Below are 18,814 nucleotides of genomic sequence, written 5' to 3'. Positions count from 1 at the left end.
GAATCGTGGTTTGTCTTGGGGGTTTGAACACTGTTAGGTGTTGTGTGGGCTTTGACACTTTTGTTACCTGCAAAAATTTTCTGCCCACCGTGTGTTTGTTCACTAATATCAGATCTCTCCTCCTCATATTGCCCATATTCACAGGGTCTCTCTACAGTCTTCCTCATTTCATGCTTCCAAAAGGACTGGAAATCACTGCAGGTCTCTACATCTTCATTACATTTATATTGCTGCTCTTCAATTCTCAAATAATTGCCTTCATCACATCTGTGAAGAAATACAAAAAAATATATCAATCACAATGGAAAAGGCTCCACATTAGCAACAATTTCTATGATGACAAATTTAGTTTTATTCCTGCTAAGTAATTCTGATTGGTTAACTGACTCACTGCCCCACAGGACTTCTTTCAAAATACTATTCATTCTAAAAATTTTTACTGGTTTTTTTTTTTTTTTTGGTACCAGGGATTGAACTCACAACTGCATGCTTACAAGGCAGGCACTTATGCCCCTGAGATAAAATCCCTGATCCATTTAGGCAATTTAAATTGTTATGTGATTCTAATACTTAATATCATTTTAGGAGACTGGTACAAATGAATAGCAAACATTGATCATTTTTTTTTAGCTCTTTGTGTCTTAATCTCCCCTTTGTCTATTTAGCCTGATCCTCTTTCTCATCAACAGAACATAAGGATTTCTGGTCATATATTCTCCCTCTTTACTTTCACTTCTCAAATAAGTTTTTAATTTCTCACTTAAGAAAAAACCTGAGTTGTGGCCAGTGATTTACCACAGCAGCATAAGCACCAGCCTGGCAAGCATAAGATTATGAGTTCATTTCTCTGTACCAAACAGAGAGAGAGAGAGAGAGAGAGAGAGAGAGAGAGAGAGAGAGAGAGAAACCTGTGATATTTCCATTTCTATGTCTGAATTACTTCACTTAAGGTTCAATACTTCTTGTTTCTTGGGAAATGGTATCATGGTTCCCTTTATAGCTTTTTTTTTACAACATGGAGTTAAACACAGGTCATAGAATGAACTACATTTGCTGATCTATTATTTGTTTTGTTGAGAAAGATTTTTATTGACCATCAACTTGTCCAAGCTGAACTTCAAGTTATCATCCTGCGATTCAGCTTCCCCAGCTGCTTGGATTGCAGGAATGCACCACCGTGATGAACTGACTTCATATTTTCTTCACCTTGGCATCCAGTGATGGGCATCTGGGCTCTTCTCAATGCTTAGCTACTGTGAGTTGATTCTTGTATTGGATATTGTAAATGCCCTTTCATGTGCTTTAACAAACACACTCTCATGCATCACTAACATTTGATGATTTTAATGTATTTGACAATATACTGAGAGAATCATTACACATAATGACACAGTACGACGCACTCAACAGTCAGGAGGTAGAGGCAGGAGGATTTCCCTGAGGTTCAGGCCATTATGGGCTTCACAGTAAGTTCAAAGTCAACCTGAACTACAGTATAAAATCATGGCTCAAAAGATTTAAAAAAGGATATCATTGTGGATGTACATGTGAACCAATATGAAATATGTTGTTTTAATTTTCAGACCACTGAATATTTATTACCATGCTTGTATTTTATGTGTCCATCAACAATGTATGAGGAATATTAAACATGAACAGCTCAATATTCTATAGGATATTTTCAGAGTACTTATTGTAACAGTAGAATTCATTTTCATTTTGAATGCTGATGCTATGTGAAAATAATTCTAGATCATGAAAGTCTCAGTATTCACATGTATACATAAATGGTATTTTGAAGATGGGTTTTTATCAACTTTCACAATTTGTTCATTTCCTACATATCAGAATACAATATTTAATTTATTATCATACATTTATATGATGTTGATCATGAAGGCAATTTTTGAACTGATACATTAGATAGTGTTATTTACTACATAGCATTAGAATTACCTCTGATTCTTATATTTCAATATGTTTCCATGGATTCCCAGATAATACAAAGTAAAATCAAGTATATCTCTTGGTATTTTTCTGAGGTTAAATAAACTATAACATGATTTCATTTCTTCAATTCCTTTGTTGTAATGTTTACGCTCACACACTGACAATTAAGTAATGTCCCCTTTCTCTTATGTGTTTCAGTCACCTTATACTACCTGAGCAATTTTTGTCCTCTTCCTTAATTTGCTGATTATTCCATATTCTTCCTGTAATATGGACATAGAAATAAAATACAATTACTATAACTGTGCATTAAAATATCACTGATTTGATTTACACTCACAGTATAGTATAATCAGACGAGATACTCAAGCAAATGTTATTATTATCAAATATATTAAACTGTATCAATGAGCAATAATTAATGCTGTTAGTATAAACAAACATGTCATCCTTACTTGTTGCAGTAATATTCATATATGTTTCCCACATCACTCTTCTGTAGAGCTTCTTTTGGGATGGAGTCAGCAAGTCCCACTCTGCTGGGGTGAACTTCACAGCTACATCCTCAAAGGTCACTGTCTCCTAAATAATGACAAGGGTCCTGAAGTTCAGTCACACATGACCTGATATATCTCAGTTCCTGTCATAAGTAGTCTACCTGAAATTCATTCCTTCAAGTATTAACTGCATGTCATGGTCATCAAAACTCAAGTACATTCAAATATAGTCACCCAGTAACACTGTTGCTAGACTATGACACACTGCCAAAGCAATCACAGAACTGTAGCATGGCTTATCCTGCAGGGCCACCAATAGTGTAGTTTTTCACTTACTTTAAAGCAGAGCTCAAAGAGTGAGCATGCAAACCACCATTCACAAAATATTGGTTATTCATAACACTGAGTTTGTCTTTCTTATCAATAGCATTATGGTCTTGAATCTAAATTTATAGATAAATATTTAGTTGAATATGAAAAGATATTTCTGAATGATTAAAATTTAATGACAGAAAAGTTTTATTTGACCATTCTATAGACAAGGAAATAAGGGAAAATATAGTTATAAATCTATAGCTCAGGGATACTAAATTATCTTCTTGTACTTATATACTGGAAATTCCACTAGGGTGCAAAGGAAGATAATGTGGGGAAAAACATATATGAAATGCTTGAAATAGAGTGAAAATTGAGAAACAGAAAAGTAACTGATCACTAAATACTGATGGAAGAGTTCAGTACAGTGGAGTAGTATATGCTTGTACTCTCAGAACTTGAAATCATGATGTATGAGAGTTGCCAGAAATTTCATGTTTGCCATGCATACAGTGTCCAGCCTGGGCTATGTAATAAGGACAGTTCAAACTACAAAGTGAGGCCATTCATCAAACTCCTGTACCAAATGAAAATTAAAATTAATTCACAGTCATTGACAAATCACAACTTTGCACCCAGGATATATCTCAATGATAAAAGCACCTGTGTGACATTTGCAAGGGCCTGAGTATACTTTCCAGTACCAAAAAGAGAATTCAAATGCACCTTTGATTAGTTCCAACAACTGTAGATGTAAGTTAGAGAAAAAAAGCCCTACAAACATTGAATATTTGTGTGCAAGGAAACATTTTGCATAATAAACAGGAAAACATTTGACATTCAACATTCATATCAGTGGACAAAGGGATCTCAGAAAAGGAAAACAAACTTCAATTCATCCACATGGAAGTAGAATATTATGTCACAATTCAGCTGGCATTGTGCTCCTAGGCAAGAGAGCACAATATGTTTCATTTACATCCAGAAAGAAACAGATATGTCCCTAGAAATCTGGCCTGCACACTACCGTTGCCTATGTGCATTGGTGAATTATTGAAATGGGAAAGAGAAACATGAATTACTGTGCAATTTATACTGAAAAACACTCAGTGCAAAACTCTTCTGAAGAAAATCAAGCAGCCATGAAAATTAGAAGAATTTGAAATCTATGAAAATTGGAATTAAACAAGAAAACATTTATTGGGAACACAATACAAAGATTTTACATAGAGTTATGATCAATGATTACAAATCTAAAAGTAAACAAAATTTACGTGGCCCAGCAGAAATAATGAATAGAAAAGAAAGTCTAACTCACATTTGTGAAAATAACCAAACAATATTGAAGTGTGGAAGAAAAAATATTTAGATTTATTCTTAAATTCCACAAACTCCTTTTCTATGGAGTTTATGAAAATCTACAAACAAGTGAATTCTTTCTAATGTATACAAAATATTTTGTTCTATGATTACTTGAAATACACGTGATTCTTTCAAGTGAAATTACAGACTCAGAAACTGTGACAAGAGAATAAATGAGGGGGACTGAGAAAATGGTGGCTTTCTAGGGGATCGGGCGGAGAGTCTCTCCAGAGAAATCATATTAGAAGCTAGAATATGACAATATGGAGAGGGCCAGACAAATGGGTAACAATTCTTATTAACCAAGACAGCACAGCTGGAGGATTTAAAGTCGTGCTGAGGCTGTGAAGGCTAATAACGGGAGGCTGCAAATCCCGCGCCTTTAAATCAGCGAACTGACCCGTGGACTCAACAGGAAAAGCTGTGTTGGCTTTTGGTCACTGCTGGAAACTGAGACCTGGGACCCTGAGAAGCAGCCAGGATAGCCCCGCTGCACCAGAGGAGATTGTAAAAGGCCCTGGAGCTCCGAAGCCGAATGCTGTGCAGTTTTCTGATGGTTCCTCGCTGTGCTGGGAGCGCGGGGAGGGCGGGCAGTGTGGTGTGCGGTGGACCCAGGAGGAGGACCTGCACTGAACCCTGGTGAGTACTGGGGACCCCACGGCTGCTGGGGTTGGCCAGAGAACATCTTGGAACTGGGCAGTGCCCACAACCACTGGGACATCATTAACACAGAGAGTCTGGCGGAAGACATCTTATAGTTGGGCAGAACCTACGGCTCGGAGACATAACCAAGTCCCCTGTAGGGAGGACTGGTGGAAGACATATTGAAATTGGGCAGAGCCTGATGCCATGCTGGCTTCAGCATCATACAGAGAACTAGTGGTAGACATCTTGGATTTGGGCAGACCTGCTCTCCTGGCGCTCCTGTCACAGAGAGGTCTGGAAGAGAACAGCTGGGATTTGGGCAGAAACCTGTGCCATAGTGACATTAGTCAGCTGCTTCTGGTACAGGGAAAACTGGCAGGAGCTACTGGTGCTAAACTAAGCCTCTGCTTGTGGCCCAATAAGCAGATACAAATAGTCACAACTCAGTGACATCCAGAAAGTACAGCCTAATTTACGGATTGACTGGCACAGAGGCTGGAGGCTAGCCTGTACTGCCCCTGCATCCCAGTCTACCCCAGATAACAGCAAATTGGGGAGGACAGCAAAAACTCAAGCCAGCACGCTTCTGAAAGGCTCTAAGGAATACAGAGAGGGCCAGGGAGCCCAAGGACACTCCAGTCTGAAAGAAACCAGAAACATGACAAGAGATAAAAATTTAAAAGATCTCCAGCTGCCCAACATTAGAAAATAAGCCCAGGAGAAGTAAACACTGAAGAGAACAAGCACAGTAACCATCCAATACTTGACACAGCATCAGCCGGAATTAAAAAATACCTTCATGACCTCATAGATGAATTTAAAGCTGTACTTCTGATCCAAGTGAGGCAAGATATAAAGAGATTAATTAAAGAAATGACAACCCCCCCTAAGAGAACACAGATGGAAGAACTGAGGAAATCAGAAAAGAAAGAGAAACTTCTGAATAAGAATTTAAACATATTAGAATACATGAAACAGATCCAAAGAAATTACCTTGAAACTAAAAACACCATTGAACACTGGCAAAATGCCTTGACAGAAACTAAAGGCAGCCTTCAGAAACTTGAAGACAGATTTATGGCATATGATCATGAAAGAAAAAGCCTCTTAAAAATAACAAGGAGCCAGAAAGAAACAATTCAAAAACTAGAAGATGACAAAAAGATACATAACTTAAAAATAAAGAATGTGAATGAGGAAGCAGGAGCAACCAAAAATGAAATACAAAGAAAATTCACAGATATATTAAAGCAAAAATTCCCATGTATAGCAAAAAGAAATGATATGCAGATAAAAGAGGCATACAAAACACCAGCTACCTACAACCAAAACAGATCTACGCCTAGACATATAATAATCAAGATTCCAGAAATCCACCAAAAGAACAGAACATTAAAAGCAGCCAGAGAAAAGATGCAGATTACCTACAATGGGAAAATTATCAAAATAACAGCAGACTTATCAACACAAACTCTTAAGTCAAGAAGGGAGTGGGGAGAAATATTCCAAGTCCTGAAAGAAAATAATATGCAATGAAAGCTCGTATGCCCATCAAAACTCTCTCTCAAAATTAATGGAGAAATAAGATGCTTCCAAGATAAAGAGGAACTTTGGAAATTTGTTGCCACCAATCCAACCCTACAGAGAGTGCTGAAGGACATTACAGAGAAAGAGAGGAAGGGATACCAGAATTGCAGCAACAGCAGCAGAGTGGCCTCAATGAATGGGGCAGACAGTGGAATGAGGGAATAAAGTGGACAAATTATAGCAGAAAAGTGGAGTAGCAGATATAAGTAAGAGACGGTAAGCAATAGTATTTAGTACAGACAGCTCTGAAACACTATTTTAAAAAGGCAGAGGTCATTGTTAATGGTGTGTAAGGATTTAAAAGACACAGTAGTCTTATCGCCATATTTAGTTTGAATTTAATTTGTTCTGGTCTGTCCACTCATGTCAGATTTGAGGGCACAGACATCTTGACCTAAAAATAGCAGGTTATATTATGGTAACTATCCTTACTTTCCTATTAACTTAAACTGAAATCCTGTATTACTTACATTGTCTTACTATGACTGATCTTAATTGAATCCAATTCATAAGACCATGGGTTTGCCTTGGCTGATTTTATTTGAATTTGGTATGCTTGTTAGTATCAACCCTAAAAGTAGAGGCAACTACTCTGAAGAGGACAAGATGTAAAGGATATCCATACTGGTATTAACTATTAGCAGCCCTCAAATCCTACAATGCTTTCAAAGTTAAGTTTTTATAAAAATAGGTAATACTATGTTTAACTATAATAAGCCAATGTTGTGGACAATTCTATTGAAAATAACAAGAGAAAACATAGCAACTACAGAAGATCATTTATATTGTGGTCTTATATGTCTTATCCATTGCATGTTTTTTCTAGGAAATTGTTTTGCTGTCTTGGTACAACTTGGTTTTCCCTATAATACAGAGAGGATAGATACATATGTAGAAATTCACACATGAATTTTTTTAATTATTTATGGGAACAGATTATATAATGCAAGATGTAATGAACAAATACTCTGAGGAAGAGATGCTAAGAAACCCAAGGCTAATCTTGTAGCATTATGATATAAATTCTAGCAATACTATTGTTCACTGATTAGAATGACATTGGACTGGTTTCTTGAGTTCAATTTCAGCATATGTAGAGATGGGAACAACTATCACAATGAGAATGAGAGATACGATGGTGGTTATTATTGTCTTCCCTAATGTTAGATCTTGAAGACCTAAAAAGCCTTCATCATCCTGTAATGATTTGATTAGTTCTATAATATGCAGTAAGTATATAAAGTGGGTGAAGATGGGGACAACGATTTGTAAGAAACTGGAGACAGTAAGATAGCGAAGATCGCCAGTGGACTTGCTTTGAAATCTGTATTTCTTTAAATTGTTTTTTTAACTGTTTTGTTCTGTTTGATATGTTTAATCTTACCCTCTTTGAGATGTAAAACAAATGTGTAGGACTAATAACCATATTACTGAGCTTTTGTTCGATCATTGAGCAGAACTGTTTGTAGTGTCACTTTTTGAATGTGATTCGAAATACTTTAATTCTGTAACCTGAGCAGCTATTTCTAAGATGACAATATGTAACTTATCAACCAGCAATTTCTTACCGTTTGTTTTTCTGTAATTTTGTATTATTTCTACCCTTTTTGTTATCTCTATGTATTTTTTTGTTTCCTTTTCTTTAAATAAAAAAAGAGAATAAATGAGAATGTACTATGGCCTTGATTCACATATCAGCCCTTGTGAATGACAGTGAGAAATGACTGAATTGAGAAATACCACAAAATCTCACAATATATTTCTATGTGAATTAAATTGTAGTTTCTAAATCTTAAAGGGAATAAGCTAAAAGAATCATCTCCATAAAAGAACACAATGTACGCTTTGGAATATTTCCAAAGAATTGTCATGCAATTTGTATTGTAGTTTCTAAAAACTTAAAGGGAATAAGTTTAAAGAATCATTTCCATAAAAGAACACATTGTACACTTTGGAATATTTCCAAAGAATTGTCATCAATCATGCAATAATACTTTCTAATGTGAAGGTATTTTTCACATGGTTACCTTCATTTCTTGCTTAAGAAACAGTGGTGAAACTTTCTGAATACACCTGTGACTCTTTCACTGTTCTCATTAAATCTATACACAAAATCTTTGAGAACAAGATTTTCTTTAAATGATTAAAACAATAAATTGCAATACAGGTACTAATTGATTTGTATCTGTTTATCTGTCTTGAGATATGAAATGATTGGACAGTTTACATATTAGATAGTGATAAACAAACTACAGTTACAAATATCAGTGTAACAAATTCAGCACTAACAGTTGTGAAATTTGAAGTTCACCAAAAGGGAACAGGTCAACCTATCGGGAGAGGAGAAATTATCAGGAGAACAGGTCAGATTAAAAGGGACTGAGAGAACAGGTGTCAGAGCTGATTAATAGCTAGACAACTAGGTAATCCACAAATACTCTCATGATCCGGAGTGCAGTGTTTATTATGTGCACACTGATATGATAGGTTAAATAATAAGCTTTGCAAAAAGACATACGTCAGTGCAATTGATTCAACAAAACATACTGACACTACATTAGCTTGATTATATTCCACATGTACAATCAGCAGTTATTTAGAAACAAATATCATTCCTTATTACATGTACCATATAAAGAGCAATCAACTGCATAAACAGAAACAGAATTGAAAGAGAAAAATCAATCATTTACAAGTCTATATTTAAGAGTTCAAAACATCTTCATCAGTGACTGACAGCTCAAGAAGACAGAGCAATCTGTAAGGTCACACATAAATTCAACAAGATAACAATTCAAAGCAATATATCAGATGGGTTCTATTGAATGGTTTATCACAGAAAAACATACCACAATATTCTCACAGCAAGGCAATAAGTAGTCACACGTGTAAACCAGGTTCAACACAGCAATACAGAATGTAACATAGTCAGTGGAGTGGAAGTCATGCAAAGCAGGCTCTTACACAATACTGGAATAAAATTATAAATGAAAAGCAGAAAAATGAAGAATATCCTTAGAATGAGAGGTCAAAACATAAATTTTAAATAACGTTTCAATAAAAAGCTTAAATAATTAAGGATTTCACAATCCATGTCAATAAATGCACATTTAGAATTATTTCAGTTCCTAAAAATTGATGTCTCAAAACACATCAAAAACAGTAAAAAGAACATAGACTTCCATTGTAGAACATTAGAGAACACAGTGCAGAGGGAAGCTCAACAGAGCAGCTGTGAGCTGAGTGCATGGCATCACTCTGCATGGCAGTCTTTTGGAAATCTGAGACTAGGGCAGAGCACATAACAGGCCCATCCCTGAGCCTCAGGAAGCTAAGTTTCCAGAGAGAACTAGAGAAAATTGCGGCAATATAATAATGTTAATCACCCCACAGGAAATAGGATATTTCATTGCTCTATAGTTGAGCAGATTCCAAGGAACAATAGAGAAGAAACTCTTAAAAATATTAGAGGCATTACTTAGTAATTAATGTAACTAAATACATAAATATCTGGGGAAAAAATCAGACATTGATGTCAGTGGACACAGACAAGACACAAGATGAAAAAATTAGCAGAGTAAGTTGGAATGCACACACATATATTCACTTTCAAATAAGAGTCTACATGGTGAAAAAATTAAAGTTTCAACAAAAATTTAATAGAATTTATAGGATAATATACCACAGACAATATCTCTGGATTGGAATAGGGATACGTGCCATGTAAATATGTATCAGGTATCAACAACTGATTTGGTTTGCAGCCACCATGAACCGCAGCCCAGCCATGCGCGCTTTCCTTGGAGACAACTGAGTGTGGACTGAAACCTCCAAAAACTGGATTGAACTCACAACCTTGTGCTTGCCAGGAAGGCACTTATGCTGCTGAGCTAAATCCCTGGCCAGAAGAAACTTGAATGTACTCACCAAGAAAAAATGTTGGACTTCCAGGAGAACATGGTAGATAGAGAGCAGCAGCTTCAGAGGCTCTCTGAGAAACCACACTTAAAATCCAGGAATGGTGCTGGGTAAGAAATCCTAATCAAGGAAAGATACACTTTGCCAACCCAGGAACAAACTAAACTAACAGAAACCAACTGGAAACACAATTCTGGTGATATAACAGGAACAGATAAGGTCTCAGCATGGAAGCTGGACCCCGCACCACTGGAAGCTGTGAATTGAATTTCCTGAAGCTGCTGCTGTGTCCCAATTTCACAGCAAGGAGAGAGCCACAAAAGCTCTGAGAGTGGGAAGCGATGAATGCAGTTGAGAGCAGGACTGGCTGGGGGCCCGGCATTGACTGCGGGGAGTGAGAGGAACGGGGAACCTTCCATAGAGGAGGAGGCTTCAGCAAAGGACATACTGGGACCAGGCAGACTAACCAGAACAGGTTGTTGCAGTGACTTCAGTCACATATTCCCCTCTCAAGCGAGACTGGTGGGGAGTGCCTGGTCTGCATGACACTGCTGACTAAGACCCGGTAGGCTAGCCCAAACCAGGTCCCAGTGCTGGGAGGTGCACCTTAGCAGTGAAGCCTTCAGTAGGTTGACCTGGAGGGGAGGGCCCAGCATAGGCTCCCCAGGTCTCTATCTCCCTAGTACACTGCAGTGGGCAGGAACATCTAGCTGGCGTAATTCAAACAAAAAAATTTTTTTTATCGGTACCTGGGATCGAACTCATGATCGCCTGCTTACAAGGCAGGTGCTTATGCCACTGAGTTTAATCGCCAGCCCAACTATAACCAACAAAGAAAGAAACTGGGCAGCCTATATTTGCTTGTATAAAAGGAACAAAAAATATGGGAAGAGGGAGTGACAAGAAAGGGTCCTCTGCACCCAGTCCTGAGAAACATGCAATATCAGACATGGCACCAATAGACACAACGCGCTATCTCTGGAGCCTTATAGACGAGTTAAGGAATGAAGTTATTAATAACCTGAAGCAAGATATAAGTAAAATAGTTAGGGAAATGCTAAACATCACCCAAGAAAAAAATGGAAGAACAGATGGTGGAATGGAAGAACAGAAAAAAAGGGGAGAATTGTTTGATAGAGAAAATAGAGAAAACAGAATACGTGAAGTAGGTTCAAAGAGATTACCAGGAAACAAAAAACTCTATCAAAAACTGGCATAACAGCTTGAAAGAAACTAAGGATAGATTATCTGAACTGAAGGACAGATTTGTAATATGGGAGCATGAAATGAAAGACTTCTTAAAAATAAAAAATTACAAACAGCAACAATACAAAGGCTGGAAGATGATAAGAGGATCTATAACTTAAGAATTAAGAACATAAAAGAAGAAGTAGGGACACAAACAAATGGACTACAAAAGCTATTCACAGAAATAATCCAAGAGAATTTCTCTAAATTAGCAAATGGTAAATATACTCAGATGTATGTGGCATGCAGGAACCCAGCCAACTAGAACCCAAACAGAGCTACACCCAGGCATATAATAATCAAAATTACAGAAATCCAATATAAGAACAGAATAGTAAAAGCCGTCAGAGACAAGAAACAGATCACTTACAAGGGAACACCCATCAGAATTACAGCAGACTTCTGTGAACAAACCATCAAATCATGAAGAGTATGGGGGGAAATAATTCAAGCTTTGAAAGATAATAACCTGCAGCCAAGATTGATATATCCTGAACAACTGTCGCTAGAAGGTGATGGAAAAATAAGGTGCTTCCAGGATAAAGAGGAACTAGGGCAATTTGCAACCATCAATTCAACTTTACAGAGAATATTGGAGGATATTCTAAAAAAGGAAAATACCCAGATTTCAGAAATATTGGCTGAGAGGAAACAATGAATGGAGCAGAAAGCGAAATGAAGAAGACAAGCTGACAACAAACAACAGAAAAAGAGCTCAACAAAAATGAGGCAGAGAAGATCGGATGGTAGGAACAGCTATTTTGCAGAAAACAAGACATCAACATAGCTAGTGTTGATTTAGTATCATCTTGTTTTGAAGTCCCATTAAACTTGTATTCTTCTGTCTCCATTGGTCTTAAAAGGTTGTATCTTATTGGATTTTATTATATATGATAATATAAGTAAAAACTTTTGTAGACAAGGAGATTATACAGAAACTATTGTTCTTTTTGTGTTAATTGGTTCTAAATATCTGGTAATAATGCCATTCTCTTGAATGGATTTATAGTGTCTTGATATGTTTGGTGCTACAGTATACGAAGTTATACTCAAAGATTTCAAGGAAAGAGACACTATGGTAACTATTTTTGTGTCAGCATATCTTGTGGTGAAACACTATTTTGCTTAAATGGTTATGTTTTGACCTGCACTGTTTCTGTTGTTATGCTCTCCTTTATCTCAATCCCCTTTTTCAAAAAAATTATTTACTTTTTTCTTTTTAATTAAGGGAAAAATAAATAAAAATAGCAGGATACATTATAGTAACCTACTTTGATTTCCTATTAACTTGATTTGAAATCCTGTATTGCAATCACCATCTTGTTTTGACTGATTTTTCTGTATTCCGCTTTGCTTGATAGTACCAGTTTCGAAAGTATAGGCAAAACTGTGAAGACAATAAGCTTCATTATGACAGCCATTCCAGTTGACTATTATCTTCTTTTAAAGTCCTGTAATGTCCCCAATGCTTTGGTTTTATTCTTTTCTGTTTTGTTCAATTTTATTGTAACTGGCAATTCTTCTTAAAATAGCAAGAGACAGTATGCTAACCATTGTTGATCACCTTGTATTTTGTTTTTATATTACCTATTATTTCCATCCTTTTGATTTGACTGACTCTGTTCTGATATATTGCATTTGGTTTTATTCTCTTCAGAAAAAGTAATAAGAACTGTGGGAGTAATAATACCCAAAATGTGTCAAAGAAAAGAAAAGAAAGTGCTCTAAGGGTTATAACTGCATATATGTTTAAGTGTATAAGATAGATAACCATATTACTGAGGTTTTTTGGATCACTGAACAAAACTGTTTGCACTCTCACTGTTTGAAAGTCCACTTTATATGCTTCAATTTTATAACTTGAACAACTATTTAAGAAGAGAATATGTAATCTATTAACTAGTGATTTCTTACTGTTTATTTTTTAAATTTTGTATTACTTGTACCATTTTTCTGTTTTTTTTCTCCATAAATAAAAAAGAAAAAAAAAACAATTGATTGAAATTACAAGCATTATACCACATGCAATTCATACTGACATAATTTTAAAAATATGAATACCACATATGAAACATATAAAGAGCACAAGGTGCATCATTTAGCGTGTCCTTTTCAACAATATACAGTCACTATCAATGAAGTATAATAATTACAGGAGCAAATGGTGCTTCTTTCTCTGCATACAGAGAAAAAATTCTTGTACAAGATCAGGGATATAGCTGAGCAGCACATTGCTTACCTGGCAATGTGGCATTGTGAGTTTGATTCCCAGTTTTAAACAAATTGCATGTACATATGAATGCCCTACTTCAGAGATTAATTTGTGTTTTTAAGAAGCAGCCCCTTTGCAAGTTGTCCTTTATTGTATTATTTCACCTTCTATTATTTAAATCCCTATCATAACATCGAACTTTTCTCACTATAAGGTATAGAACCTAATGTATTCAACAGTTTATTCATTTATTGTATGATTCTAGATGTAAGACTGTAGTTTACACATGCCTGGAAGGCTCCTAGTAATTATTTTCATCATAGCCATAGTAATATGTATTTTAAAATTTATTGAGGTTAAACTTTAAAAAAAATTCTCACGTGATTTTTTAAACATCCTAGAAGGACTTAGAATTCTGAGGGTGTGTTCATTGATTCTGGAATTCAACATCATTACAATGAAACTCAATGTGGAGGATACTATTTGTCTGCTTGAGGCCTCATATTAAACTCTCATTGTATTTATCATAGTTAGATGTCCCTGGCATTTCCTATGACTTGGTTAAAATATCCAACAGTGTCACTACAATGTATTCAAGACGTATGAAAGCTAAACCTAGCTGGAGAGCAGAAAGAAGGCTGTGTGCAGTGCCCACCCTCACTTCAGGCCCTGTAAGAAGATAAGCATTCAGCATGTAAATTTTCTGTAATAGACCTTTCCATGCCAAGAGATGAATGCTAATCTCTTGTGACTTACTAATTTTTTCAAAGTAAATACTCAACTTGCATGCCTGATGCCTAGAATTCTACTGTCACATTCTGAGTGTTTAAAGGCATTGAGGTTACTAGGAAAGACATGTAAGCGTGTGGCTTCATGTTGCAAGGAAACATGACCCACAAGATTACATCTGGTGCATGAACGTGGCTCTCAGGCTCTCTCTCACTCCTGAAGAATCTCCACTGGAAGGCTGAAGATTGATTCTGAGAGAATGAGCAACCTGAAACCAATATCATAAGGCAATGAAATACCTATGCCCATGCACAAAAAAGTAAGAGACTTGTTTTCCCTTATTATTCAAACCAGGTCATATTGGTTGTTGTCAAGCACAGAAAATGGAGTCATTTGCCATATGCTATAAATCAGTAATTCACAAAGAAGTTCAGAACATTAAAATGGACTGGGACATTCATACTATCATGACACACACCACCCTTCACAGATATTCTTCATACATAGTAATTATTTCTGATTCTCTTAAATCTTTGCAGGAGATAAAGAAACATTTTTTCAGTAAAGCCCTATAACCACTGGAATCCCTTCTTCAGAAAGAAAAGATTCACAAAATTATCTGGGTAAGTGAGGCTCCTGTTCTACAGGAGACAATTTGAAGACTGGAAGGAATAACGCAAAAGAGATATTTGAGTTTCATAATTAAAATGACTTGATCAAACTAAAACTAAGGGACAACAAAATGAATTGAATATGCACAAAAAACAAATCTGTTATTGCAAACACTATCATTAAGCATTAGATTTTTTTCAACCTCCTGAATACAAATACTTTGATATGTATTTCAGATGTAACAGAAAGAGAAATTCATAATACAACACTAAATGACATGTAGCTCACTGAATGCAGCACACTGTGAATCACTGTTTGTTCACCCATGGTGTCCTTTTTCAGAGACCAGAGACTCATCTCTGTATCTTCCAACATGAGCATATAAACTTCACATTGAGCCATGTATCGCTAGCATAAACTATGTGTCAACTTAAATATTCAATATAAGTTTACACTCAAACATTTTCTCTGCATTATCCAAGGGCCCCATGGACTTTAGAAAAGATAATTTGAGATGGGCATAAACTTTCAATATGCATCTCATATTGAAAAAGTTCAGTAATCCAGGGTGGCCTCGATTTTTAAGCACTCCTAACTTTCTGAGGAGGCTGGAATTAAATTTGTGCATCACCATGACTCAGTGTTGTTTATTTTACCCCAACACAGTGAATTCTTGGTGAAATTGGGTGACATGAAAAAAAAAAAAAAAAAAAACACTGATCCAGGCATGGCAGTGCATACCTGAGTCCTTAGCATTACAATGGATGATGTATGAGGCTCTGAGCAGTAAGGACCATGTGAACTAAAGAAGGAGACCCAATTCCCTCCAGCAAAGCAGAGGCATAACCATCACCATCAAAGCAGAATATTTCTGTCATCCCCTCACGGGCAGTTGAGCTAGTTAGAAATATTACATCCATCAGAAATGGCTAGCCTCTGGAAGGGCCCCCACAGAGGATGAGATATCTAGTGACTATGAAAGAGACACACACACCACATGCTGTGCACCAGATCTCAAGATAGATGACAATGAAATACAATCACACCCTTAAGTATAATTCTTAGGGGTTAGGGATGGATCACCTTGAGAAGACAGGAGGTGCCATTCTAACCACCTACAGAAAAAGTGACTGATCCATAAATAATGCTAGCTTGCTATGTGATTCAATTCCCCGTTTGTCTCTGATATAGTCAATTTTACATGAGGAGGGAAACTGATTGTTTGACCATAGCTCTTTCCCACCTCATGCCTGCCTGTCTTGTGAGTTATTGATCTGCCTTTAGACTTCCCTCATCTCATTGTTTTACATTATAAAAATTCCTAGAAAATGCAGAGTCTTTGGCAACTCACATGGGACCCCTTCTGTCTCTCTCACAGAAGCATTCTTTCACTCAATAAATACTTCTTCTCTTAACCTTGATTGTACCTAAAATTCATTCTTAAATTTAAAAGAACATGAATTTCTGCTGGACATATAAGGGCAGACAATTTCATTCCTATATATCAAACTCAGAGGCCAAAGTGCTGGCAAAGACACACCTCTTCTTGTGACCATGTGCAAAGTAGTAAGACCTCATCTCTAAATGCCAAAAAACTTTTATTAATTAAATCTTTTTTCAAAATTTACAGGATGTCAATAAGGGCCAGATTTCTAAGGTCAGTCATTGGACAAGAAGAAACAATAAATGTATCTTAAAATTTTTGGTGTCCAAAAGAATCTCCTTCCCATGTTATTTTAGTTGTGATGACCAACATATATCAAAACCTTCAATACTAGGGTTCTAAGTACCTATCTTACCTCATACATGCTTAGGAGAGCTGAGCAGTAAACATAGAAAAAGTTTTTATCCATGACTAAGTTTCCCTCCTTTCTATAGGCCTGTGAGCTTTTTCCTACTCTCAGACCTACCACGCAGACAATCCTCCAGTGCTGTCACAGTAGGTCAAGCTCACCTCAGAAGTCCTTTACTATGCTGCCTGCTGATTGGGCCTCCCTCCTCATGCCCCTGCTCTCTCATTTCCTTTCCATCATGTCGGCACATGTTATTAAAACCTTTGTCCTTAATTCTTTAGTACTCATGAATATCCTGACCATGTGAAGATACCTCTACTTCAGTACAACAGTCCATCTCATCGTTCAAATTTCTTTTTGAGACAAGGACTCATGATGTAATTCAGGATGTCATGTCCTGGAACTCACTTCATCCCCCAGGCTTGTCTTAAACTTGCAAGGATCCTCCTGTATCAGCCTTCTGAGTGCTAGGATTAAAGCCATGTGCCACCACACCCCACTCACTGCTTCAAATTTCAGGTCAAACTAAAGCACAACCCAAATGTAACAAATTTTTGCAGTTATGAAACCTACTTCCATTTCCACTCTCATGTTATCAGATCTCTACATCCCTGTAGACACCAGTTTGCTGTTTTTCTCAGTGTGGGATTAGCAGGCAGCACCTACAGGAAGTTGTTCTCAGCAAGAAATTTCCACTCAGAAACTAATTCATCACCATCCCCAAATACCTCACAACATTCTAAACTTTAAGAAAACCCTCGCTTCAGTAATTCAATTGTAAAAAAGTATTTATCTACTTAGCTTATAAATAAGGCACTCACTAAGGAAATGGCCTGAGGTAAAGTTGCAAAAGTAGTGGCTGGGATAAGAATTAAAATCAGAACAGACCATGAACTAGGACTTTGAACTTCACAATAAATTGCAGATTCTAGTCTACTAGAGTGAATTGCAGGTGCTAATTACTAAACTCTTGAGGTAACAGAAATGTAAACACAAACATCTAGTTTATCTCTAAAACCTGTTTCCTATAGACCCCACAGGCTGAAGAAAACGGTTGGACAACCTCAGCTCAAAGTATTTCTTTTTCTGGGTGCAGTGACTCTGGACTGTAATATCCTCACACTGGAGACAGATGGAAGAGGATATCCTGGATCTCCTGTGCTGGCCAGACTACAGAGATACACTCTGTATCCCAACAATAATAATAAAACGTAAAAGAAAAAAGAAAGGAAACAAAGATGTAGATCTATTTTAAATCCATAGAGCCAGGTGTACCCTCATGGCTATCCATGTACGAAACATTCCCAAAGACAAGCAGCTTTCTCATTTTTATTTTGGTTCCATAACTCATAACACACAGTGCCATGAGTTTATGAGTTCTGTTCATGCCATAACATCACTTCGAGTAGAAGTCTCACATAAGGAATTCAAATGATAGTGTTTTCTCATTTTGAGGCCAGAATACATGTTTGTCTCCAAAGAACTGCACTCCTTAAACACAGCTGTGCCTGAGGCTGTGCAAAAGACACTCTGGGTATACAGGGGTTCTGCCCAATACCATCCAGACTGGCCAAAATTCCATCCCATTCCCAGCTGCAATACCATCAAGTTACCATTGTTATGCTTGAGGATTTCCAAGGATCCTTTCCAGTCTTCAGTAAGAAGAAGTCACAGAAATTTGACATGAGCTCAGCTCCAGGCACTCAGCACTGAACTCTGAGTGAGCACTTCTACAAGAGGGATGGGAAGACCCTCCTCCCCTGGCCCACCTGATTGGCCCTCCTACCTTCACCCACCTTTATCAATAATTGGCTCCTGGGCCCATCTCTCTTCTATGATGTCACCCTCACCTGCCAGGATTCATAGTTTACTCTTGGCTTTTCAGTGCTGTCCTTGGTTTCCTTAAAGGTTTAGTGCCCTCTCTTGAAGCTGGGTCCCAAATATAA

At 36.9% G+C, this 18,814-nt stretch overlaps 1 protein-coding gene across 1 annotated transcript; it reads right to left on the bottom strand.

Annotated features, from left to right (window-relative positions):
* Window positions 1-2,148: 2,148 nt before the first annotated feature.
* On the bottom strand, window positions 2,149-18,587 carry LOC134477105 (putative KRAB domain-containing protein ZNF788). The gene is made up of 3 exons (XM_063254075.1): window positions 18,482-18,587; window positions 2,406-2,532; window positions 2,149-2,213 (listed from the first exon to the last, which is right to left on the bottom strand). The coding sequence occupies exons 1-3, from the start codon at window positions 18,551-18,553 to the stop codon at window positions 2,149-2,151; spliced, it is 264 nt and encodes an 87-aa protein (XP_063110145.1). The 5' UTR covers window positions 18,554-18,587.
* Window positions 18,588-18,814: the final 227 nt, after the last annotated feature.

The sequence above is a fragment of the Cavia porcellus genome, unplaced genomic scaffold (assembly GCF_034190915.1).
Source record: "Cavia porcellus strain 051 isolate PalLab524CR breed Dunkin Hartley unplaced genomic scaffold, mCavPor4.1 scaffold_7, whole genome shotgun sequence".
Taxonomy (NCBI): domain Eukaryota; kingdom Metazoa; phylum Chordata; class Mammalia; order Rodentia; family Caviidae; genus Cavia; species Cavia porcellus.
This window is presented reverse-complemented; position numbering and strand designations above follow the sequence as displayed.